This window comes from Ursus maritimus (assembly GCF_017311325.1).
Source record: "Ursus maritimus isolate PB19 chromosome X unlocalized genomic scaffold, ASM1731132v1 scaffold_X1, whole genome shotgun sequence".
NCBI classification, from domain to species: Eukaryota; Metazoa; Chordata; class Mammalia; order Carnivora; family Ursidae; genus Ursus; species Ursus maritimus.
This window is the reverse complement of record NW_024423319.1, coordinates 89,717,604-89,744,171: the sequence shown is the minus strand read 5'-3', so window position 1 is coordinate 89,744,171 and position 26,568 is coordinate 89,717,604. Positions and strand designations below refer to the sequence as shown.

The window sequence follows — 26,568 nt, the reverse complement described above, 5'->3', positions numbered from 1 at the left end:
ACCCAGGCGCCCCTTGTGTGTCCCTTTTAGACACATCCCTTTCTCTACCACCCCATAGGTAACCACTCTTGGATTTTTGTAGTAATCACTTCCTTGCTTTTCTATAGACTTTGAACGCCTATGCTACATACCTCAACGATATACTTTTGGGGTACCTGGGTGGCTCAGTCGGTTGGGTGTCTGCCTTTGGTTCAGGTCATGATCTCAGGGCCCTGGGATGGAGCCCCACATCAGGCTCCCTGCTCAGGGGGAAGTCTGCTTCTCCCTCTCTCTCTGCCCCTCCCTCAGCCAGTTTGTGCTCTCTCTCTCTATCTCATTCTCTCTCATATAAATAAATAAAATCTTTAAAAAAAAAACAATATACTTTCTTTTTGCTTGCTTTGGAACTTCATATAAATGGAATCACATTGCTCATATCTTATTTATATTTATGTGTAATATAATAAATATATAATATATATTATTTACATTTCTTAATTTTCATTGTGGTATAGTACCCCATTGTATGGAACATACCACAATTTATTATCGATTCTATTGTTATTGAACATTTAAATTGTTTCCAGTTTTTGGCTACTACGAATAGTAAGCAAATGAATGTTCTTTTTTTAAAGATTATTTATTTTAGAGAGAGAGAGAGCACAAGTGGGGGGAGGGGAAAGGGAGAGAGAGAGAGAGGGAGAGAAGCAGACTCCCCACTGAGCATGGAGCCCAATATGGGCCTTGATCCCATGACCCTGAGATCACCACCTGCGCTGAAATCAAAGGCGGTCGCTCGACCAACTGAGCCACTCAGGCGCCCCAGTGAGCAAATGAATGTTACAAACATTTCATATTCTGGCACGTGTAAGTGCCTATTCATATCATATTTATTCCAGGGAATGGAACTGCTGGGTCACAGGGCGTGTATATCTTCAACTTTAATAGATTAGGCAATGTTTTAAAAAAAATCATTGCACCAATTTATGCTCCTACCAGCATGTTATGAGAGTTTCCGTTGATTCACATTCTTGCCTACACTTGGCATGGTCAGACTTTTGCCCATCTAGTGGTGTGTTGTGGTGTTCCATGGTTGCAAACTTGCAATTCCCTAACAACTAATAAGGTTGAGTGTCTTATCTATTTGCTGGCCTTTCGTATTTCCTCTTCTGTAAAGTATCTGTTCACATCTGTTGCCCATTTTTTCTATCAGGCATACTTTTTCTTATTGATTTGTAGGAATAATTTATATAGTCTGGATACAACTTATCTTTTATCTTCCCAGTTTTTGGCTTGTATTTTCATTTACTTTATGGTTTTTTATTGACTTTACTTTTTAGAACAGTTTGAGATTTAGAGGAAAATTGAGAAGATATACGAGAGTTCCCATATACCTCACACTCCGTTTTCTCTATTATTAACATCTTACATTAGTATGGCACATTTGTCCCAATGAATGAATCAATATTGACATATTATTAAGTAGAATCCGTATTCTATTCAGATTTCCTTTTTCTTTTGCAGGATCCCATCCAGGAATTCACAGTTACATCTAGTTGTCATGTCTCCCTAAGCTCTCTCGGCTGTGACGTTTCTCAGAATGTTCTTGTTTTTGATGACTTGAGAATTTTGAGGAGTACTTCGTGGTATCTAAATGTGGTGTCTGTCCCATCAGGTGAGGGCCCCCAGATGTGGGGTGACAATTGAGTGGAAGCCGGTGGTGTGGGCTGTGAAAGGATTCACCCGAGGCAGAACAAAGGAGACAGAAGTTTGTCGAATACACTGCAAGGGAGCTGTGGGCAGGGCAGCAGAGGAGAGGCTGTCTGCAACGAGGCAGTGGGTGAGGACTGCTTTTAAAGGGGGGAGATGAGGAGGTATGGAGATACATGGCATTCTCCCTTTTCTAGTAATTGCACCTGGTGGTAAGTAGCCCATTGGTCAGTTAGGGCCTATGGAGATCTTGAGGTGTGTCGCCTCATGGGCCTGTCTGTATTCGGCAAGGGGGTCTCTGTGGGCCCTTTCTGCATTCCATTGCTCAAGCCTGTTTGCCTAAAAGCTACTTTTTTTTTTAAATGCAACTTTTTTTTTTTTAAGGTTTTATTTATTTATTTGATAGAGGCAGCGAGAGAGGGAACACAAGCAAGAGGAGTGGGAGAGGGAGAAGCAGGCTTCCCGCCGAGCAGGGAGCCCGATGCGGGGCTCGATCCCAGGACCCTGGGATCATGACCTGAGCCGAAGTCAGACGCTTAACCAACTGAGCCACCCAGGAGCCCCCTTTTAAAAGTTTTTTTAATGTAAGTAATCCCTACACCCATCGTGGGGCTTGAACTCATGATTCCGAGATCAAGAGTCACACCCTCGGGGCGCCTGGGTGGCTCAGTCGGTTAAGTGGCTGCCTTCAGCTCAGGTCATGATCCCGGGGTCCTGGGATCAAGCCTCACATTGGGCTCCCTGCTCAGTGGGGAGTCTGCTTCTCCCTCTGCCTCTGCCCTTCCTCCTTGCTTGTGCTCTCTGTCTCAAATAAATAAATAAACTGAAAAAAAAAGAGTCGGATCTTCTTCCACCTGAGCCAGCCAGGTGGCCAGGGCCCTTGAAAAGCAACTCTTAATTTTAATTGAGTGGCAGCTGCATGGTCTGGGGGCACGGCATTATCTTGGCCTCCACAGGGCTCCCTGATGGCTGATTGGCAGGGACCAAGCCATCTCAGTGCTGCCTCTGGGGATCACTCAGAACTCACTGCTGGAATTCATGGGGCAGGGGTGGGGGGCAGAATTAGGGAAACAAACTGAACTGTGTTGTATTCTTTCAAATCTTGTATCTGCACATCTCCTTTTAAAACTCAAGGGCCAAGAATTTGACATCTTTGTTTCCTAGTTCTTCTCTGAGAATCCTCCCCATGGGGCAATGAATGACAGGAGTCTTGGCTATTTGGCCTGGGAGGAGAGGTGTGATGAAGGTGGAGGAGGAGGCTTCTTTTAGGCTAAATGTGGGTCATTAGATCATATATTATCCCGCCACACACATATCCACCTCTAAATGCTTCAGTGAAAAAGTTAACCACACGCACATCACCGATTGTTTACTGAGCGCTAAAGATTGAATCAGGAGGGCTACATATAGGAAGCAGAACTGCTAACGATTCAAAACGTGACCTTGAGTACATATGCCCTTCCCCAGGTTTCAATCTCTCAATCTATGAAACAAAGAGAAAGCTTCCTACAATGTTTATCTTGCTGAATTCCAAGGCTATAAGGAGCAGTGATGCCCCTTGGAGACTTCCGAGGAAAGGGGGGGCTTTAGATTTAAAGGCTAAGATATTCACCCCTAGCTCAAAAAAGGATGTTTTTCTCAAGACACAGAGTATAAAAGAGACTTTGAGGCTTTCTTGCAGGGAGGGGAAAGAAGAGGGATTTTATGTTCTTGTCTATAATATTTTTGGTCTTCTTCAAATTAAAAGAAATAAGAATGTACTAGAACTCTTTCAAGAATAGAAAAATTCACTCCATTTCCTGTTTCTTTAGGCTGGTTGAAATGGCAGGAGTTCTGTTCCACTTTTAGCTGATTATGTCCCTAAATAAGGTTTATTTAGACGAACTCAGGGCCTTTGGTTTAGAACCTGTTTTAGGATATGCAGCAAGATAGACAAAGAATAAAATTTTAGATGATATGAAGAGAAATGACTGCATTGTGCTTAAAAATGAATTTTAAAAAATGATTAAATTCTTATTGATCTTTTTTTTTTTTCAAGGCAGTCATTTCAGAGTTGATGCTTTGGTAATCTAATAATTTAGACATTTTTGGTAATCTAATAATTTCACATTCCTAATGGAAAACTATCTCTTCTCCTTTCAGATTTCTTTAAAGTCACATTTGTACAAGGGCACCTGGCTGGCTCAGTCAGAAAAGCATGCGACTCTTGATCTCGATCTCTGGGTCGTGAATTCAAGCCCCACATTGGGTGTAGAGATTACTTAAATAAATAAAAACTTTTTAAAAAAGTCACATTTGTGCAAATTCTCCTCTGAGAGAATGCAAATTTGAGAGTCAAGAGTTTCCTGAAGTTGAATGAGGAGATCCAGATTCCGTTCCATAAATTGAGAGTGGCTTTGGTAAACACAGTGGGTTCTAGAAGGTTCAAAACTGAGTATTTGGGGAGTGTGCTGATTCCTGTTTTGAGTTGGGCAAGTTTTTCCTGGTGTAGGCCTGCTACCTAAGAAACTCCTGGGATCACTGCTTTCAATCCATCTCCAATTTTCTTTTTTAGTTAATTCCAAGAAGAAAATGGAGATGGGAAACTGTGTAAACAGTAGAGCATTTTCCCCCCCAACGAATCTGTCTTGGCATTTGTGCACTTTACAAAGCTCAAACACCTTCACTGGCTCCCCATTTCCTGCCAGTTGATGGGTAGTTCTTTTATTTAACATTTAACCTTCACAATAAACATGTTCCTAATTGAAAATTTTAGTCCTGTGTGCCCTCCTCCATATAATCCCTTCTTTGGTTAAATGTAACAGTTAGTGCTCAATCTGACAGGCTCTCTCCATGCTGCACCTTACCCTTTTTGCTACCTGCCTGAACCACCCCCTCTCCTACACTTGCATATTGAAACCACAAACATCTTTCAAGGTCATGGGCCAGGGCATCGTTTTCTGATCTTAGATGCTACATAGTGTCACTTCTTGCTTAGTATCATAGGCAAAAAACTTGTGACTGATGTGGGAGACAATGGCAGAAGGAAATGTAGGTAAAATAAAAGGTCCTTATAACCTGCAGCCCATTGGCAAATACTCCAGGCAGGCAGAGTGTAACGTTCCTCCAGGAAGCTCCCTACTATCTTAATGTTAATGCCTTGCTAGAGGGAAAAACTACCTTAGCTTGACAATAGCAAGGCCTCCAGTATCCCTTGAGTCTTCTTTAGCATGTGAAAATCCTTTTTGGAATTTCCCTTTTCTTTACCTCCCCCAACTCCAGAGTGTATAATCAGTTGCTCCTCACAATCCAAGGGCAGCAGCTCTTTCTGCCCACAGACCCTCCCCGTGCTTTAATTAAACCATCTTTTTTGCACCAAAGACGTCTCAAGAATTCTATCTTGGCCAACTGCTCCGAAGCCCAACAACATTACTCCAAAAACCACACGATGAGCACTGGTTATTGTATGTAAGTGTGAATCAGTCAGTCCTACTTCAGAAACCAACGTTGCACTGTACGTTAACTAAAATTTAAATTTACGAAAATGTATCATAGGCAAAAAAAACCCTTAAAAGTCAAAAGAGAGGATCCTGGTGTAATTAGGTCTAGCCCTCACCTAACACTGAGCAAATGGAAGAAGGAAGTAATGCTCTTGTCCCGTCACTCCTGGTGGATAGAAGAGTTTTGGGAGACAGGGTTGCCAGATTTAGCAAATTAAGATATAGGACGCTCAGTCATATGCGAATTCCAGATAAACCACGAATACCCTTTTTTTTAAAGTATAAGCATGTCCCATGAAATATTCACGACACATTTATACTAAAATGTATTCGTGGTTCATCTGAAATTCAAATTTAACTAGGCGTCTTGTATTTTATCTGGCACTCCTGCTTGGAGGGCAGGGACTCCCGAAGGCGCCTGGCTTCCACCCAGCAGGTGCTCAGCATCTGTGCAATTGTTAGAACGAAATCCAAACCAGCCCCGCAGCTTCCACAGCTGCACCCGTAGCGGGGCGGAGCCAAGCCACCGGGAAAGATGACAGCCCGGTTGGGGACCATCACTAGAGATTGGCCAAGGGGCCCGCACCTGGGAGGCGGCCCCACCCCGTGGGCACTCAAGATCCTTCCACAGGCTCGGTCATCCCCCACAACCCCGACCCCACGCCCCACCTCGTGACTGGTAGTCACGGGCCGGGGGCGGAGCTGCCAGGCTCTCCAATCGCTGCCTGCCATTGGCAGGGCATTCCATCCATCACGTTAGGCCCCGCCCACGGGACTGACGTTCCGCAGCCTGCGTCGCTCCCGCAGGCCGCGACGTAGCTGGCGATTGGTGGAGAAGACGGCAGCCGTCCCAGCGGAGGCGACGACTGGGCGGTCCCAGGGAGTCGGGAAGAGCCGGAGCGCGTCACCCCCTACAGCTGCGCTGGTCGCTCGCGTTCTGCTGGCCCGGTCCGTGCCGCCCTTTAGTGTTGCGGCCACCACGGGACCATGGCTGCGCTCATGGTGCTCCTGTCCTTGTTGGCGGCGGGTGAGGACCGGGGCGGCCGGGGCGCGCTCGGGGTGGCTGGGAGCCTCGGGGGGTCGGGGGCGGCCGCAGGTGGGCGGCAGCGGGGCGGGTGCCGCAGTGCGGGCAACCGGCGGCGGCCTCGCCCCAGCCGCCTACCTCTCGGCCTCCTCGTCCGACCGACCTGTGGCGGCGAGGCCTGGCGGGCTGCTGGGGCGGGGCCGGGCTGCGTAGGGGCACCTGAGCCGGCCTCCGCCCTCCGCCTGTTCCAGGAAGGCGCGGCCGCGGGTCCAGCCGCCTGTCTCTTCCGGCTCCGGAGGCCCAGGGATGCATTTCCCAATTCACTGTGGAACCGCAGCCCTCTGCGAGGAAGGGAGAGCAGCCTGCTGAGCTGCCATCAGATGCTGCGTTTCCTTGCATTTTTCTGGTGTCTTCCTTTTTAGGAAGTAATTGGTGAAGTCTCCTCCCGTACGTGTTTCAGAATACAAAAGTTGGAGGTGGAGTAATTGTTTTTGTAGGATTCTTTCTAAAGGCAAATTCAGAGTATCAGTAGTTCGTCAGGTTCTCCATTTTAAGGATTTGGAAACTAAGATGTGAGTCACGTTCTTAGGGTCACATGTCAAGTAAATGGTAGCTTTCAGAGTGGAACCTAGTTTCCCTAGTGTTCGAGTCCGCTAATATTTGGCCTCTTACTGTGTATCATGTAATTCACTTAATTTTACAGTAGTCCTTAGAAGAGGACATCCTCCTCGACTTACGGGGTGATCAAGCTTAAATGAATTACCCAGCAACACGCAGGTAGTGAGCAGGGAAGCTGGAATTGAACCTGGATCACCTGGCTCCGAAGCAGGGGTCTTTCCATTACACGTATTGTGGCACAGGTGATGGACATGCCTCTGCGTGGGAATGATGGGGGCCTGGACTCGGGGCTCAGACAGTGGCGAGCAAGAGGCCAAGTTGAGAATAACTTGGAGAAGTGGGGCTATGTCTGTTTAAAACCTATAGCTTAAAAGTCTTTGTGAGGTGCTGGGATGACCCGACCCACTTTTGGAATGGTGATTTCATTTTGCCTGAGAGTATAGACCGCTGACCTTCTTGAAATCTGCAGGTCTTCTCCATCCCTGGAGGTGTGCTCAGGGTTGTGCGTTGATGATAATTCTACTTATTTTCATATCCCCAAGGTTTTAGGGCTGTTCTATTCCTTTCGTTTCTGCTTCTGGCTCCGGAAGGGTCATACGGATCTATCTAGTAAGTTACTTTAAGCGGTGTTTTTCTGTTTTTTTTTTTTTTTAATTCAGTTTTTGAAATTTAAAAATCTTCCCTTTGATACTTTGGTTTAACTGAATATCTGTTGAAATTCCATCGTTGATGTTGACTGGTATTTTGATTCAGCGAGGTTTAGGGGTTTTTTGTTTGTTTTGATCTGAGGCAAAGTAATTGCTTCTGTACACGGTTTGAACATGCTTTCCTGACTAGTCTAGTTCATACGGACTAAGAATCTGATCTTGTCAGTTTCTGCGTTGCTTGGTCTTGTCACATGAGGTTAAATTACTATTTTCCGTAATGACTAAATGTGATTTAGTGGAAAACATCTCTAAGAGATTGGACTTCTCTATTTGAAGAAATAAGTCCTTTACAATGGTGTTAACAAAACCGGAGAGACTAGAGGAAGGGATCTAGGGTTATGAATACCATGTCATGAGGAGTATTTGAAAAAAATTCAGATGTTTATCCTGGAGCGGAAAGGCCAAGGGCAAACATGTGGAATTTGAAGGAGTGTCATGTGAAAGAGGGATTTGATGTGGTCAGTGATGCCCCAGAGGTCAAAATTAGGACCTGTTTGTTTTTTCTCTTAATGATTCCATCCACCGCTCATTGATCACAGCATAGTACAGTGGGAGTTCCCAAAGGGAAGGATGCTTACCCCCTAGTCCAGAAAGGGGAGGCAGAAGAAAATTTCCCTGGAAGGGGGGAGATATTGCCTCATGCTCAAATATGTGAAAAGGGTGGTGGGGGGCCAGTTTAGACAGAATGGCCTGTGTAAGAGCACAGAGATGTGAGAGCAAAAGAGCCAACAGGATGGTGGGGCTGGAATGTATAAGGGTTAAGTTGGGGAGCTCCCAGAAGTAAGGTTGGTAAGGTTCTTTGGGTGTTATGTTTTGGGTTTTGTCTCAGAAGCTCTGGGCGGCAAGTGAAGGTGCTTAAGCTGGTGGTTAAGCTGATGGGTGAATGAACACACCTGTATTTTGAAAAGTTGCTAGAAAGGCTGGCTGAGAGAGTGGTGTGATGCGTCATAAGGCGGCCAGTTCTGGCAAGCCCGGTAAGGGCCCCGGAGTGTGCACTGGACCTGGAGGGGAAAGGATTTGTGAGATAAGAAAAAAAAAAATCGACAGAATTCAGTGGTTGATGGCTGTGGTGCTGAGGGAAGATTTAAAGATGACCAGCGTGAGCAGCCGCCTGGGAGGCGGTGTCACCCTTCGAGATAGAGAATACGGAAGGAGCATGTGGAAGGATGTCAGTTCAGTTCGGAACCTGTTGAGTTTGAAGGACCCGTGGGACTTAGAAGGAAATGCTTAGCGGGCTGTTGGATATGTAGGTCTAAGGCTCAAGGGAATTGTAGGCTGGCAATAAAAATCGGGGCGCCATCAGTGTTTTTGATGTTTGCAGCCTGAGGAGTAGAGTAGATAGGCCCGCTCAGCCAGGGAGAGGGATATAGGATAGGGAAGCAGTGAGGGTCAAGAATGGAGCCCTCAGATCTCAAAAGTGGAGTATGCTAGGTGATCTCTTGGGATGACAGAAGAAGGTACTAGAACTTTCATCTATAGCTTTTTTATCTCCTTTTTTTTTAATAGTAACAATCATATTTTGTAGAATGTCCATCAATTTGGGTTTGTCTGATGTTAAATTGGGAAGAATACTACACAAGTATCTCATCCTCTTTTAAAAATTTGTTTTTGTGCGCTTTGAAATATATTATGAATGTACAGTCTGTTCTACAAGTGTGTACTTTATAAATATATGTTGGGGCTGCTTTCAAATTTTGTACCGAAAGCACTGAAATCTAAAAAGTTCGGATATCTGTGCTTCAAAGGATAGAAGGAAAAGAAACAGGGAAAACTGCCAGAGGGACTGGGGGGAAAAAAAAAAACACAAAACGGGCTCGGACTTCATGAGGGCCAAGGCAGGAGACTTTTAAGGAGGGAGTTGCCCAGGATGAGGTGCTTTGAGAGGTTAAGTAAATTGAGGGCTGAAAATTTGGCGAGGCGTTTCAGTGGCACGGCGGAGTCCGGAGCTATGGGTTAGGCGGTAATGTGAGATGAAGAAGTAGGGAGACGGTCATTGGCTGCTCTTCCAGGACCCTTCCTCTGAAGGGAGGCTGAGGCTGGTAGGACCAAAGCAGGGGTTTTGTGATTGTCATTTTAGAATGGGAGCACCCGAAGTGTATTTTTATGCTGAAGTGAAAGAGCCAGTGCCAGTCGAAAGGGGGAAGTTGGTAGCGTGAGGCGTGGCTTCATTCGTGAACTCAGCAACTATTTCTTGAGCACCCTTGTGTCAGGCACCGTTCTCAGCTCCTGGGGATATTGTGTGAACAAGACAAACTGGAATCCCTGCCCTCGTGGTGCTTCTGTTCCACGGGGCCAGCTTTTTATGCCTACAGCCACCAAACTCCTGATCCTTGTCTTCCCAGAATAGCGGCGTGTAATAAACACTGAATGACTAATAGGTGAGCGAATGAAGGTCCCTGAGAGGGCTGAATGCAGGGATCATGTTAGACTGGAGGAGGGACGTCCCTGCCAGCATCTGGAGGGAGAGGAGATAAGGCCAGGGGCTGGTGCAGATAAATTTGTGGTGGGGAGAGGAAGGAGGCAGTGGCCGGATTCCTGTGCTCTCTTTTGAAGCTGGAGGTGAGGTGGTTTGGTAAGACTGAGGAAGTTGCCAGAAGTTGGGAAGCTCATTTCCGTTGCGTACTGCAGTGGACTTGTCGGGGGATTGGAATGTTGGGGCAGTGGAGAGGACTGCTGGCCAACGTCGGGTTTGTGAGTTGAGGCGGCATCCGCCTTGACTGGTTATATTCTGGTAGAGAACGGGTGACTTCCTGTCGGGTCTCCAGGAGAAACGTGGATTAAGCAGCGGTTTCTCAGTCTAGGAGGCCACAGCTGTAAGGTTTTCTAAAGTCCGAGGCTCTGGTAGGACTGTCGTGCAGGCACAGAGTGGGGAATCTACGCTTTTGGGGCAAAGTAATCAGCAGAGCTTTCTTTGCCGGGAGTGAGTGATTAGGGCCCTGTTGCAAAACAGGACTATCTCCAGATCCAAATATGGTTCTTTAAATTAGTGTATGGTACTTGGAAAGTGTAGATATCTGGCTGCCCCATTTTCCTTAGCGTTTGCAATAACCACTACTGTAGTGAACCAAGATGTCTTACCAGTTACAGACAGCCGTTCCGTTCTTTTTTTTTTTTTTTTTGCTTGCCTTCGGCTAGAACATTTTGGAAATTCCTGCTCTGGCAGCTGCGCTGAATTGAAACTCATAACTCTTCATGTTGTATCAGCACCATCCTGAGGCCTTTTATTTACTGTCAGTACTGCAACACCAAAACATTTATTGTTGCTTCTAACTTTATTCCCATACCCTGTAAGTGGTACTTTCCTTAGGTCAAGAGAATAACAGTGATGCTTTATTAAAGTCTAATTTCCCCATACTAGGTAAGCATGGGCCAAGATTTGTTTTGGACTTGGAGCTGATCTTTTCATAGGAATCTGAAAGTTTCCATAAGTTAACTTGTCCTTGTGCAAGCTAGACTTCATTGGGTTAACATAGAATGGCTAAAGAGGCCAGATACCTCACCCTTGGAGGATTTATCAAATAGGCCCTTTATTCTCATCCTTTGTCTGTTAATCTCAGGCTCCCTACCCCCCCCAGACTTGTTGGCTTTATTATTACAGAATACTTGTTCTCAGCCTCTTGATACACCCATTGGAAATACTTTTTCTTAGACTACTTGGCTTCTAAAGTCTGCAGTGTTTATATTCTGACTAGTACTATGCCTGGCCCCCCTCCCACCCCCTGCCTTTGACAGTCCTCATTTCACTAGGTTTGCTTACGGGGTGTAAAGAAAGATCTGCTGTATTCTAAGATTTGTTAACTTGCTCAAGCTTTAGAGTTAAATACTAGGAGTTTTATGAATTTGCATTTGAAGAGAGGGTCGATGGCAGAAATAATTTAGAGATTTCAAGTTTCTTTTTAGTCTGTGCCAGGGGTTTGTCTGCTATTTATTTATTTATGACTTGATTTGAGAGAGAAGCAGACTCCCCGCTGAGCAGAGAGCCTGACCTGGGGCTTGATCCAGGACCCTGAGATCATGACCTGAGCTGAAGGCAGACGCTTTGCTGACTGAGCCACCCAGGCGCCCCTATTTATTTATTTTTTAAAGTTTTATTTATTTAAGTAATCTCTACACCCAACATGGGGTGCAGAGCCATGACCTCAAGATTAAGAGTTGCGTGCTCCTCTGACTGAGCCAGCCAGGCGCCCCTCGTTTGCTTTTTAAATTCTGGAGAAATGCCATCGATTTCTATTCTTGCTGATTTGCCAAATGCCCCTGTTTTAAGGGCCACCTGTAGGAAGGCATCTTGAGCGTTAAGAGAATCCTGTTTCATCACTGTGCATCTATTATAACGGAATATACGGACTTCGGTTCGTAGAGCAATACTTTGGAAAAAAAAATTGGGGTTCAGCATTTTGTCCAATAATATATAGTATGCTAAGTCAGTGGAGAATGGGGAAACGTTTTATATTTAATAATTTTCTACGTGGGTGCAAAAGATTTGATGTTGATCATTTTATCAATCTGTTTTCTTCCAGGTGTTTTGGGGAACGAGTTTAGTATATTAAGATCACCAGGGTCTGTTGTTTTCCGAGATGGCAATTGGCCTATACCAGGAGAGCGAGTCCCGGATGTGGCTGCATTGTCCATGGGCTTCTCTGTTAAAGAAGTATGTATATTTTAAAAAAGATATTGGGAGCTACTTCTGAAAGTATTTTTGTTGATTTTTCTGCTAACAGTCCAAGAAAGCAAGAAGCAGAAATAGGTATATTTGGTACAGATTACATTTCTAGTCGGGGAGATTTGGAGACAGGCTACAAAGCTTGGCTTATGAAACCAAATCATCGTAAATCACTAACCATGTAATTATTCATAGTAGTGATGTTCTTTGTATATGAGAACGCATCTGTCCTATTAATAGGATGTATGGTTTTCCTTTTTTTTTCCCCCATACACAATAGATGTATGTCTTAGTTTGGACTGCTATTACAAAATACCATAGACTGGATGGCTTATAAACAACAGAAATTTATTTCTCACAGTTTTGAGGGCGAGAAGTCCCAAGATCAGGGTGCCAGCCCCGACAGATTCTTAGTGAGGGCCCTCTTCCAGTTTGCAGACTGCTGACTTCTTTCGTGTCCTCACATGGTGGGGAGAGGGTGAGAACTCTCTGGGTCGCTTTTTATAAGGCACTAACCCCACAGTGAGGGCTCCATCCTCATGACCTAATCACCTCCCTAAGGCCCACCCCTGATACTAGCACATTGGGGGATAGCTTTCAACATGAATTTTGGGGGGGACACAAACGTTCAGTCTGTTGCAATTTATTATGAATGATAAAATGTATATGCATGTTGCCTGAGTTTAAGAATATAGTGTGGTCAGGAGCTGTGGGAATGAAGCCATGAGCTGTTAACTGGCTGCTTCCGTGACGTAGTGGAGGGGTGTAGGTGCTGTCAGGGCGAGAGCTCTGCAGTCCAGGACGTGGAGAGGGGATGCAGTCTGCCCTGTCTTGCTGTCGTTCTCTCTTCCCACTTCCTAAGTTTGCTGCTTTTGATGCGGTCTCTAGATATCACCAGTCACTCCAAGGAACTTTCCTCCTAGGTCCTGAGTGCCCTTGAAAGCGGAAACAATGTGAGGGAGCTGCCTGTCTCTCCTGGGCCTGTGGGTGGAGTCCCTGAGCTCCCTGTGGGAGCATGTGTGGTTGCTTACACTTAAGGATGAAGTTTGTACCTCCTCCTTTACAGACTTAAATTTGACTACGAATGGCTGTCAGAATAACCCTGAGAAATAATTATTAGTAAATGAATGTGAGCTACTCTCCGCAGGAATTTTATTTATGAAGAGCTTCATCCAAAGAGAAGACTTGTACTGGTAGTTCTGCCATGTCCTTACGAAAGAGAAAAGCCATGCTGCCCTTAAGGGCAATTGAAGGTGTGGGGGGAGAAGACACCCATGGTTCTGTGAAGAAGAGTTTGTGATCCGGGATTTGAAAAGGACCTACATTTTGTTTACTGGTCCGCTTTCCTCCACAAAGGGTTTGAGAGGACTCCTAGTGGACTTTGTTTTAGATCCGTGGGAGTTTAAGAGCCTGGGGGAGGCCGGAGCCCCTTCCCTGCTTAGGAGAATGCAGCTGCTGCCTGGAGTGCAATGTTTGCTTCCCCATGAGTTTTCCTTGCCAGCGTCGTCCCGGAACCCCTTGACTCTGCTTAGTACACGTTATTGGGGAAATGGTTTCTGGAGTGGATAATGAAGCGTCATCTCATGCTTTCCAATGTTTAGGACCTTTCTTGGCCAGGACTTGCGGTGGGTAACCTATTCCATCGTCCTCGGGCTACCGTGATGGTGATGGTGAAGGGAGTAGACAAACTTGCTCTACCCCCAGGCAGTGTCATTTCATACCCTTTGGAGAATGTGAGTATTTATTATAAAAAATTGACGGCATGCATTTTTACTCTTGTCAGCTGTCATTATGAATTGTGTTCTAAACCTTCTTTTGTCTACATTTTCTTGTGCATTATCTTGTCACCTTCCCATCTGAATTTTACCTGATTTTTTTGTGTAAATAGGAGACTGGAGGCTATTTGCTGGTTCACTTTTACTCCTTCACTGGCTTTTCAGGCAGTGCGGCTGGCTGAGCTGTCACGAGAGGCCCTCCATCCGCTGCCAGCACAGAGCAGTCGCCAGAACATCATGTAGCTGAAGTTTCAAGCGAGGCAGGGACACACAGAGCAGCCAGATAGGAGCAGAAAGCTCAGGAGCCCCAGGGGTCAGCCAGAGCTCCGGGTTTCTTACAGAAAGCCAGGGGCCGTAAGATGCTGTCTCATTCTCCAAAGGAGAACTAGTAAAGCCCCAGCTGCCCCAGGGCTACCACGGAGTTGCTGGCTTACCTCGCTTGGCAGTGGGTCCCAAAGAGTCCCCTGCGAGAGATTGAAACTCTGGGCTCGTGCTGCGGAGTGGTGTGCTCCCAGTTCACACGACCCAACCCCGTTCAGGCCCCTCCACTGCCCAAGGCTGCTTTGGTTTAAGGGGGGGAAAAAATTGAAGATGAGTTATTTACAAAGCACTTGCAGGAAAAAAAATGCCACGAGAGAGTCCGCAGGTGCAACAAACCGAATTCATCCCCTTGGAACTACAGATAGACCAGTCTCCGGGAGATGGGAAAATACATGTGTTAAAATTGTGAAGGAGTTCAGGGAAGGGACAGAAATTCTGAGGCAGGTAGAAGACCTTTTTGATACATGGTGCATTCATTAATACCTCTAAATATTTCATATTTTGTCTTGTGATTTCTTTAACCCATGAGTTATTTAGAAGTGTTTAACGTGTGGGTTTTTTTCAAATTTTTAATTTTTCAGTTTCTAATTTCGTGACATTGTAAGACTGGTCTGTATGATGATTTGGGGGGAATTTTTCAAGACTTTCTGTGGTCTAGTATAAATTATTTCCAAGCACACATGACATGGTATAAAAGGCCATGTACTAGGCCACAGGCAAATCTCAACAAATAATGAAGAACTAGTATCAAATAAACCACCCTCTCTGACCACAGTGCAGTTAAATCTGAAAATGATACCTTAAAAATGTATGTGGAAGGGTGGGGAGGATGGAGGAGATAGGTGCAGGGGATGAAGAGGGACAAACTTGCAGTTATAAACAAGTCAGGGGATGTAACGTTAACAGCGTAGGGACTACAGTCAGTAATACTACAGTAGCCTGGGTGACGGATGGTAACTAGACTTACCATGGCATCATTTCATAATGTGTGTACATGCTGGGTCACTGTGTTGTACTCCTGCAAATTAATATAATATCGCATGTCAGCTATACTTCAGTAACTAATAAGTAAATAAAAATGTATTTGGAAATGGTAAAAACAGATTAGATGACTCCTGTTTAAAGCACACTGGAAATCTTAAAACCTATCAGAAAAAAGACATCGTCTTTACAAAGAAATGAGAGTAGAAAGCAGATTTCTCATTGCCCTTAGGGACTGGAAGAGCAAGAACCGAAAAGCAGTGATTGTCTAGTATAAGGCCAGGCCGAGAATACAGTTTATGTTGTCATAATAATGAAACGATATGGAGCCAATGAAAATTATGACTCTTGGGAAGGTGAAGATCTGGAAACGGATGGACGAATGGGGTGGGGTGGGGCTGTGGTTGGTGACGTGGGAGAGCTAAATCCTCATTTTCTATACTCAGCAGTAAGTAGATCTCTAAAGTGGAAAAATCAAGATGTAGCGATATGAACATATTTAGAGGTGGTGGCAAAAGAAAAAGGAGACAAAGGATTTGAAAGTGGGGGTCTTGGGAATGGGAAATGGGGGGCAAACTTTTTTCTTTAAACTTATTTTTCATAGAAAGTCTAATAGAACTATTCATGTCTTTAAACTGTGTAATCTTCACTATAACTCGAAAAAAAGTTTTATTTTAGAGAGCATGTGAGCTGGGTGGAAGGGTAGAGGCAGAGGGAAAGGGGGAGAAGTGGACTCCCCACTGAGCATGGGACCCTGCCCCCCCACCCCCGGCCAGGAATTGTTCTCCAGAACCCAAGATCACAACCTGAGCTGAAATCAAGAGTTGGATGCTTAACCGACTGAGCCACCCAGGCGCCCCATCTCTTGAAAATTTTTTTTTAAAAAAACAGGAAAAGTTGGAATAGATGGACTCCCAAATAATTCATGAGTTGAAGACAAAATCACAGTGGAAGTTTCAAAATTATTTGGAACTGAGTATCAGTGAATGTACCATATATTTAAAAAATGGTGGGGTGTAGCTAAAATGACAAGGAAAGGAAAATTGATAGCTTAAATGCACATGTTAGACAGTTTAAAAGATTGGAAATTAATGAGCTAAAGAAAACCGGAAAAATTTCAGAGTAAATGAAAGAAAGGAAACAGTAAAAATCAAAAGGCAGATTTAAAAAAAATAGTTTAATCTTAGTAATAATATTAAGAATACAATTTTTGTGAAAATCATTGTTGAAGATCTCTTTAAAATAAATATATAAAAATCCAAAATGCTGTTAAGATTTTAATTTGCATACAGTCCAAAACTCGGCATTTTTCAGACTAGCCTTATTCTACATGAGTAGAAGCTGTGAAAAGAGCTCATGTTGTTGCGTGACCCTGACCTGCTGCTAATACTTTTCCTGGCCATGGGCGGTAAATTAAATACAAGGCTCAGAGGGCAAAATCCACAAAATATAAAACAAACTAGAATGTCTTAGAATTCCCCTTAATGAAGCTTCTATTTGATTAGCTCCTTTCATTAGAATTTCAAGTCCTGTAGATACAGAAATTTCGTTCTCTCCAGGACAAACACACATATGTACTATAGTGGAAGAAAACAGGTTTTAAGAGCTGAGCTTTTTCCTTTCTGAGCTTTGTGGTCTGTGTGATTTTTTTTTCTTTTCCTTCCCAGTTTGGCTCTCATCGGACTCAGCAGCTTCTCCAGTTTGATTGCTAAGGATATGTTACCTTTAATCTTCAACTTTGCTGACACAGGTGCTATTTCACTAGGCGAAATGAGGCTGGAGAGTGTCCCAGCGCTCGTGTTCCCTCCAAAGCTGAGGAGGTGGACTGTGTGGCGGCCCGAGGAGAGAGCACGGGGGGCTGCCTCAGGCACTGTGGTAGTGTGCTTTTGCAAGGAGGACTCTTCCCCCTTCTTCAGTTACTCCATGACTTATTTTAAGAGAATTTTGCAAAGAGTTAATACACATTATAAGAAGAAATTGGTTTTATTTCACAGTATCATGAACTAAATGAAATCCCAGCATTGAAATTAAATTTATCAAAGATTTATTAATCATATTTATTTCTGCCTGTACCATGTTAGCATTAACTTGCTACGTACAACATTAACCTTTCAATAGTAAAGGGAATTAGGGACAGCTGGGTGGCTCAGTAGGTTAAGCGTCTTGCCTTTCGCTCCGGCCACGATCTCAGGGTCCTGGGATCGAGCCCCACATTGGGCTCCCTGCTCAGCGGAGAGCCTGCTTCTCCCTCTGCCTGCCACTCCCCCTGCTTGTGCTCTCGCGCGCTCTCTCTCTCTCTGACAAATCTTTTAAAAAAATCACTGCAAGAAATCTCCATTAAGACAAAAACACGATTACACTGCTTGCTTTACTATAGTAATATTGAGAATAACAATTTTTTGAGGAGACAAGTGACCATAATTTATTTAAAAAAATAATGTGGGGTAAAAACAAATCTATGTAGATGGAAGTCAGAATTTGTGGTTACCCTTGGGGGTGGAGAGAGTAGATGGGGGAGCCTTCTGGGGTGCTGATAATGTTCTGTTTTGATCTGGCTGGGCTTTACGAGTGTATCCATTTGTGAATATTCCTTGAGCTCTTACCGCACGATTTGTGCACTATGCTATATGTGTGTTACACTTTAATAAACAATTCAAGAAAAAGGTGTATTTTACTATAGTTGATTATTTCAATTTGATATCATCAGGTGGTCCCAAGGTAGAGGCTTCTAGATTCTTGTGACATACTTTATGCTTTGTCTCAGTCTTCAGTCTATCTGGAGATAAACCCTAAATCCAACATTTTTAAAATTCTGATATGAAAAATGAGGTCTAGTTCTCTTTCGATGAAATTCTTCAGATTCTCCTGACCTCCTCTTACAAGTTAATACTTTATTATAGAGTATACATTCATTGTGACACAATTTTAAAACCAAATGAATTGCTGCTTAAAGTACATGAAAATGATGGTTTGTGCGAGAGTGTCGTGTCCTTCACGTGGGCAAGTTATTTCCCGTCTCGGCGTATAGGCGATGCAGACTCGTGACCTACAAGGGGCTCTTTCATCCGTGCCCTCAAAAGGGCTATGTTTGGAAATGATTTGGGTCTTTTGAATTTTCATAAATGATGGGGGGTTTTGTTTTTTTCTTTTAAGGCTCTTTTGTTGCTGAGTGGTTTTTCTTACCCCTTGGGTTCCAGTGATAATCCAGGTCTTACTCTTAAATTTCAGGCAGTTCCTTTTAGTCTTGACAGCGTCGCAAATTCCATTCACTCCTTATTTTCTGAAGAAACTCCTGTAGTTTTGCAGTTGGCTCCCAGTGAAGAGGTAAGTGATACAGTTTTTACTTAAGATGCTTTAAAAAATAAGCTTTCCTTAATGAAAATTTAGAGCTACTTTTATGAAAAATTGTATATACTCTGTATTATCGGAATTAATCTGCAGACTAACAAAATTTTGGATTCTTCTTGCAGAGAGTGTATATGGTGGGGAAAGCGAACTCGGTTTTTGAAGATCTCTCCGTAACATTACGACAGCTCCGCAATCGCCTGTTCCAAGAAAACTCTGTTCTCAATTCACTTCCCCTCAATTCTCTGAGTAGGAACAATGAGGTAAGAAGTGCCCTCACTGAATGAATACATGAATACGTTACTAATTTTCCATGTCTTACACTCCCTGACTTTAGAGCAAACTTGGAATTTTAGGAAATGACAAGTTTTCCAAGTTTACTGTGCTGGAGTAAATTCTTTAGTGTAATTTTTTAAATGAATCTCATGAACAAATAGACTCTCTTCTGTGTGTGACTTGAGTACATAATACTACGTTCTCGTGTGGGGGTTGCCGCCAGTTCAGGCGGACAGGCCAGCAGTCACACAGACTACTTGATGGCGGAGCTGTGTCGGCCATCTCTGATGCGTTGCCGCCTCTCTCTGGTTCATTCTCCACAGTATAGCTGGGGGAGGCCCTCTTACTTTTGATTCCTGTCAGCTTCACCACGTGGCCTGCCTCTCCTCTTGACCTCCCGTGGGTGACCAGAACCGCCATCTTCTCTGATGTGGAACACGTTCGAGGCGTGTGAGCAGACGGGGCCACTGGCAGGACCTCAGTGCGGCGGCAGAGTACTGTGATGCCCTGAGGGCAGACAAAGCACTTGAGAGTTCGGGTGCTTTCTCAGACGTCCGCCAGAGCTCTAGCGACTGAGTGGCAGTCACTGTGCTGGGAACGACCGTCACCTTTTTATTAGGCAATGATGTTTCTGTGTGCGTTTTTAACTGAGATGAACCTACCAGATGGAGGACGGTTGTTGCATAAAATCACTTACTATGCTTATTTGTAATATCCTGTCCTGTGCCTTGCTTGATAAATAGCAAATACAGATCTTGGATGCACATTTGAAATAACGCTTATTTCTTGTGGCCCTCTGAAGGTTGATCTGCTCTTTCTTTCTGAATTGCAAGTGCTACACGATATTTCAAGTTTGGTAAGTTGGCTACTCTAGTATTTGTTTCATTTAGTTTGGTTCCAAAAGACATTTCCTGAGAATCCTGAAATGATAGACCATTTGAAGTCTGATTGTGCCATAGATGTACGGTACCACGAAAGTTGAGAAATTAGTGGTGGCGATGGGAATTCTGAACTCATTTTACAGTGAAATTATTTTGCATTTCTGCTTCTGGGAGAGACAGTAAGTGTATGTCTGTCCTCCAGGGCACAGGCCTGGGAATAAGGCCACCGTCGACATAGTCCTGACTCGGCTGTTGATTTCTTGAAAGACATTAAGACCTAATTCCTAGATCTTCGGGTCTAAAATAGAAATAACAGTTTGGACTAGTAATGCTTTCAACCAAGTCAGGAAGGAAATAAATGTACCTGCAGTGTATTTTGTGTGCGTGATTTTTTAAAAAAAATCCTCCTCTGACTAAAATGAGAAAGCTTACGAGTATACTGTCTTCTGAAGTTGTTGCCCAGCGTTTCCAGTGGGTTGGTATGGGGGAGCCTGGAGGTGTATAGCTGGCGGCCAGCCAGGTGCTCTAGGGGGGCATGTGGGAGGTGTCTGCTCTCTGAGCACTGATGGCTTATGCTCTCCTGGGATTGAACTGGTCCAGCTGTCTGTTCTTTCACACCCTGGCCCACATCTGAGGGTGGGTTTTTTTTGTTTGTTTCTCTAAGTAAGCTATATGTAGGCCCAGTGTGGGGCTCGAACTCCCAACCCTGAGACGAAGGGTCGTGTGCTCTACCGACTGAGCCTGCCAGGTGCCCCTTGTACCTGAAGTTTTTTTTAAGGTTTTTTTTTTTTTTTTTTGAGCTTTTATTAAGTTTTCAAGGAGTCTTATAATTGCTTATAAAAATGAGATTTGTGCTGGGTTTATCAGAAACTCCCATTTCAACTAGTTCTGTTTGCCACCATTTTAGACTGTTTGTATCTTGTGGCACACTGATATGGTATGGGTCCGTTCAGCCTAGTTTAGTTAGACATAAAACTCGAAGTGGCTGCGTCTGACGTTACCTGCTTTTGTTTCTTCGTTCTCCTCAGTTGTCTCGACATAAGCATCTAGCCAAGGATCATTCTCCTGATTTGTATTCGCTGGAGCTGGCAGGTTTGGATGAAATTGGGAAACATTATGGGGAAGATTCTGAACAATTCAGAGATGCTTCCAAGATCCTTGTTGATGCTCTGCAAAAGGTAAATTATTGATGGGGGATGAGAGGTTCGAGTGTGACCATTTCACTTCTAGCTTCTTAGTGGAAAAATCTATTTAGTGAAATAGTTTTGATTGAAGTCTCCTCTTCTTTGGAGGACCTGTAATTTTAGTGATGAAGGGTGGAGTGGGTTAGAGGTGTGCGCTGGGATCTCTCTAATGCTGGCAGAGACCACAGAAGAAATGATCGACAACTCTAGGACAATACTTTTTTCTTTTAACCGTGGTGAAATATATGTAAAATTTACCATTTTAACCATTTTTAAGCGTACAGTTTTGTAGTATTAAGTACATTTACATTGTTGTGCAACTGTCACCACCATCCTTTGCCAGAACTTTCCTACCCAAAACTGTCCCCATCAACCCTATGAAATCATGGAAGGAAAACACTGAGCACAGTACCAGACACTGAGTAGATGTGTCGTAAGTGCTAGTTTCTCTCTGCCCTTGGAGTTGCTCACCTGCAGCTCTTCAGTTCAACTTTGTAGGTGTTTGTGATTTAACCAGAGACCCCTTAGGAAGATTTTTTTTTTTTTTTTAAGATTTTATTTATTTATTTGACAGAGAGAGACAGGCAGTGAGAGAGAGAGCACAAGCAGGGGGAGTGGGAGAGGGAGGAGCAGGCTCCCAGCAGAACAGGGAGCCCGATGCGGGGCTCGATCCCAGGCCCCTGGGATCACGTCCTGAGCCAAAAGGCAGACGCTTAACGACTGAGCCACCCAGGCGCCCCTTAGGAAGATTTTCATTTTCCTTTCCTACTTCCCTCCCCCCAAGTTGCATGCCAACAACTTCTTAATTTTATTTTGAACATTTGAATATATGTTGAAGATGAACGCTTTTCTGAATGTTCTGACGCCATCAAACCTTTACGATCGTGTATTTCGTTAGCCGTTCAGCAGGTGTGTGCTCTCATGGGGCGCGGAGCTTTAACAGTATTTATTAAGCGCATGTTCGCGATTCGTAGTGATGTCAGTAACGCTCAGTTTGCAGATGACATGTACAACCTTTACGGCGGGAATGCAGTGGTGGAGTTAGTGACGGTCAGATCATTTGACACGTCTCTCGTCAGGAAGACAAGGACTATTCTGGAGGCAAAACAAGCAGTGAGTACATCTTTAGACCCTGCTTTAAAACTAAAATTAAAAAACCCACTAAATCCTCAGCTGTGGGCGACACGGAGGAGCAGTCAGTAAATCTGGGGGGCGATTTCAGTGGAAGCCGGGGGAGCTTATTCCCGTGGGCGTGGGCGTTTGCCAGCGGTGCTCGGTTCGGCTGTCATCAGAGGAGAGAAGAATCTGAGTTAGGGGGAGTTAAAGCCCGTAAGGTCATTCGAATACTGCTCTTAGAGCACACGCAGAAGTCAGTGTGAGGGAGGAGGATGTAGGGTTCCGCACCTGGGGTCTGCTTTTCCTGGACGCATGTCGTCTGTGTGGCCCAGCCCCTCCTTTTCCAGGATCTGCTGTGCGTACTCCTGAGAATTTGATTTACTTCTGCAAGTTTCTGGCCTGGATCTTGCGTTGATTTTAAGCATTCAGAGGACCCTAGGCAAGGGTGCCAGCCATAGCAAAGTGTGTGCGTGCCTGCACGTGTGAGAGCAGCGCTGGGGACGCTCCAGAATATCCCGTGGCCAAGAGCCTTATTTAGAGTTGGCTTCTTAGCTTGGAGCAATTAGCTACACACTCGTTTACAGACACTCCCCTTGGACCCGTTTATTGATCTCAGTGTGGGACTTAAAGACGGTCAAAGGTGTGATGCCTGCTCAAGATAATCTAGCCGTGACTGGTTTGAGAGGGTTTCATTCTAATGGCAGTGGGAGGACCTGTATTTAAGACGACCACATGACAGTCTAGACAGTCCAAAAAAAATGTCCCACTACAGAGCATCTAGACAGACTGATAAAATATAAACAGCTTTTGAGTGCATAGGTTAGCTCTCAAGACAGACATTCTTAAGGAGCAAATAAAGAAGAGGAACTTGAAGTGAATTAACATTTTACTTAAGTAACCTGAAAATTAGGGTCGTATTTGTTCATTCTAATAGACTAAAGCACTTGGAGGGGGAGGCTGGTGCCCAGCATCCGTGAGAATACCGTTCTGCCCCGACCTCCGGTCTGTGTCCTCGCTCTCCGTGTCCAGCGTCTGCCCCTCAGCTGTGTGTGGACGGTCTCCCCAGCCCCCAGGAAACGAGGCGTTCAGCTTGAGGGTCTTTGTAGGGTGATGGGAACATTCTACAGCTAGAGCGCGGTGATGCCTGTGCAGCTCCGAGAATATGCTAGGCTGCAGGGAGTTGTGCACAAGGAGAAAGAACCCGTTTACCCCCGAAAAGAAAGGTCTTCAAGGGTGAAATCCTTCAGTGTTTCCCTCCTAAGCTCCCCAAGCGTGTGAATGCCCGCCCCCTCTCCCGCTGAAATCTCTCTCCAGTATGAGGGGGAGAGCGTGGAAGACAACATTCGCGTGCCCACAACATGCCAGGTGCTGGTGTGGGGCTGCGTTGTCTTCGTGTCCTTTCAGGACACACCTGACCCTGTTGCTCACTCCCTGCTTGAAACCTGTCCACGGCTTCTCCTTGCCCATAGGCTCAAGGCCAGGTCGCGCGTACCTTCCCCGCCTCTAGCCGCCTCTCCTGCTGTTTTCCTCCCTGCTTTGTCCTCCAGCTGGAATGAAGGACGTTTCCCCAACAATGCCTGTGCACAGGCCTGGAACAGACTCCACCTCCAGCCAAGGCCCAGCGGGATGAAGATGGGGTGGAAGGGACTGTTTGTTTTCCTCTTTAAAATAAAATTTTAAGTGGAGCACACATACGTATGCACACCACGTGGGGAAGGGAACACAGTACTTGTGCCTCTGACCCCGCGGGTCTTGCCCCTGTGCCGTCCACACCCCTAGGTGCTTGCCGTCCCGATTCGCTAGTTACGCCCTTGATTTCTTCACCTGGACGGCGGAACGGCTTCCCCCTTCAGCACGGTTGTTCGGTTTTGCCTGCACTTGAATTGTATGCGAATGGAATCCTACTCTGTGTTTTTCTGTGGTGGTTGCCGCCCAGTCTTGTTTCGGAGGCGCACAGGCTGTGGGTCCGCCCTCACGTCCGTGGCTTCCATTGTGTGGATGTGCCACATTTTCCGTGCTGTTAATGGAGGTCGCCATGCGTGGCTGTGGGTGCAGATGCAAGGTTTCCCCGGGGTATGGACTTGCTGGGTGACGGGATATGCACACTTTGACCTTCGCACATCTTCTGAAGCAGTTGGACTGGTTTATGCTTCCCCTTGCCGGGAAGGCTCCCCTTCTTGGCTCCTCCTAGTATAAGCGTGTCTTAATGCCACCTAGGAATAAACGGTTGGTAAACGAATCAGAGCTACCAAATGGAGATAATTTCCGATCTTACAATTCTCCCCTCCTTTCTTTCCTTCGTTGTAGAAGAACCCTTCAAGCCCCTATAACCTCGCATATAAGTATAACCTTGAGTATCCAGTGGTTTTCAACATGGTACTTTGGATAATGATCGCCTTGGCCTTGGCTGTGATTATCACCTCTTACAATATCTGGAACATGGATCCTGGATATGACAGCATTATTTATAGGATGACAAACCAGAAGATTCGAATGGACTGAACTTTCCTCATGCCAAACTTAGAAAAGGGGTTTGGAAATTGGCTGTTTTGTTAAAATCTTTCTTTTAGTGTACTTTAAAAGTAGATGGTATACTTTAAATTTATAAAAAAAAAAAACAAATTTTGTTCTCCGTGTGCCTGTGATGTTCTTTTAGAGTGAATTATAGTGTTGATGTGAACTGATTTGTGTGCTCTAGATTCTGTAATATGCTCAAATATGATATAACCATTTAATATAATTCATTCCATTTAACATTTGGAAATGTGCACTGAAATAAATGTAAAACATTTAGAATAGCTTGTGTTATTTATGTTGGGGAAAATGCACTGAACTTATTAGACAAACTTAGGAGTGCTTAACTTCCGTACCCAGGACAGGTGAAAATGACATTGGGGCTGTTCTATACTGTGAACCATTTGTAAATGTCTTAATTTGATGTAAATATCTCTGAAACAAAGACAGAAGGTTCTTAACTTCAAGTAGCCCTAAACTGTGGGAGTACTTACACAGCGAGATGGAGAACTACATCTGATTGAGAGGGTGGCTGTTTTTTCTTAACCTCTTCTGGAAGTTTCGGGATTCAGATCACGGGGTAGATATTAAAAATACTACATTGATCTCAAAAGAAACTAGCTTTTATGGAGTTATAGATATGTGTATTTATACACCCAAAAACCAATTTTGGGGGGACATCTTGGGGCTTGCTGTAAAATCTTTAGTAACTTTCCTCCCTAAGTTACTATTGATGGTTTGTGGTACAACGTCATTCTCTAGAATATGAAGTGGAAGTAGATGCTCCGTACTTTTCATGTGGAAGTGGACCAATGTCTATGAAGAGTGACAAATAAAGTTACTAATGATTCCAAATCTGTGTCATTTCAATACTAGATCTATTTTATATTGTAAAATCCTAACTAAACAGGGTTGTATTTAATCAGAATTGGCTGTTACACAGTTTCCTGCCTTTTTTTTTTTTTACATTTGTTTATTCTCACTGCCTCAAGACAAGGAAGACATTTTAATTACCATTCTTGTTATTGAATTTATACAGAATATGTGGTGAATTCACACTAGACTTTAGGTGGGAAAAGCTTAAATTTCCCTATAGTATTTAAAAGATAAGTGGTCAAAATAGGAAGGACTAAGGTAAAGGCTTAAAGGTTATAATTTTAGGGGCGCCTGGGTGGCTCAGTCGTTAAGCATCTACCTTCGGCTCAGGGTGTGATCCCAGGGGCCTGGGATCAAGCCCCACATCAGGCTCCTCCACTGGGAGCCTGCTTCTTCCTCTCCCACTCCCCTGCTTGTGTTCCCTCTCACTGGCTGTCTGTCAAATAAAATCTTAAAAAAAAAAAAAGTTACAATTTTAAAGACTTATTAGAATTTTAAATTTCATGATTATGTAGCAAAATCAGTCCGAGAGTCGTGCTGCCCTGGCCCTGGGAACCCTGCTTGGGTCTAGTATGAGCCGTTTCCGTGCCTATTCTTTGGAAAGATCATCAAATCCTTTCTAAATAACAAACACTGACGTTGGCAGGTTTGAAAAGACGAGTCAAGCTAGTTACGTCTTCTGCTTCACGCAAGATACCTTTAACAATGACAGTGTTACGGCTCCACAGAGGAAGGTTTTGGTTTCTTTCTGTCATCTAAGTATAAATGGTCAAGCTGGTAATCACCTTCGCCGGGAAGAGAGATGCCAGACGCGGTTCCAAAATCACTTCGATGTTCTCCACCGCTACTCCCTGGCATGTTTATGGGGGTGAGGGTGTTTGCAGCTGCCTAGCCCCAAAACACCCCCAGAGAACTCCATAGGGCCTCTATTTGGGAAGCCAGGAATCCATAAGGCTGCAGAGTAGTGAACAATCCATGTTTCTTTCGTAAGGTTCTTATGTAAACACTGCCAAAGACGACTGTGATTACCTATGATGTAAGCCAATGCTTTTGTAATTTAAAACTGCTGAGACTGTTCTGGGGAGAAAAGAATTACATGACAGCACTAGTTCTTACAGGCTA

The 26,568-nt window shown here is 44.5% G+C and overlaps 1 protein-coding gene across 1 annotated transcript; it reads left to right on the top strand.

Annotated features, from left to right (window-relative positions):
- The first annotated feature begins 6,033 nt into the window (after positions 1-6,033).
- Positions 6,034-25,425, top strand: ATP6AP2 (ATPase H+ transporting accessory protein 2). The gene is made up of 9 exons (XM_040632911.1): positions 6,034-6,195; positions 12,035-12,165; positions 13,779-13,910; positions 18,483-18,578; positions 18,725-18,862; positions 19,678-19,731; positions 20,785-20,934; positions 21,934-22,053; positions 24,364-25,425. Exons 1-9 carry the CDS (start codon positions 6,156-6,158, stop codon positions 24,556-24,558), a joined length of 1,056 nt encoding a protein of 351 aa, XP_040488845.1. The 5' UTR covers positions 6,034-6,155; the 3' UTR covers positions 24,559-25,425.
- The last annotated feature ends 1,143 nt before the right edge of the window (positions 25,426-26,568 follow it).

Excerpts from the sequence above, each read along its gene's own strand:
- ATP6AP2 (XM_040632911.1), top strand. The coding sequence starts at position 6,156 with ATGGCTGCGCTCATGGTGCTCCTGTCCTTGTTGGCGGCGG. Across the intron at positions 20,935-21,933 it reads TTGTTGATGCTCTGCAAAAG|TTTGCAGATGACATGTACAA; the intron begins GTAAATTATTGA and ends AGTAACGCTCAG. Across the intron at positions 22,054-24,363 it reads TTCTGGAGGCAAAACAAGCA|AAGAACCCTTCAAGCCCCTA; the intron begins GTGAGTACATCT and ends CCTTCGTTGTAG.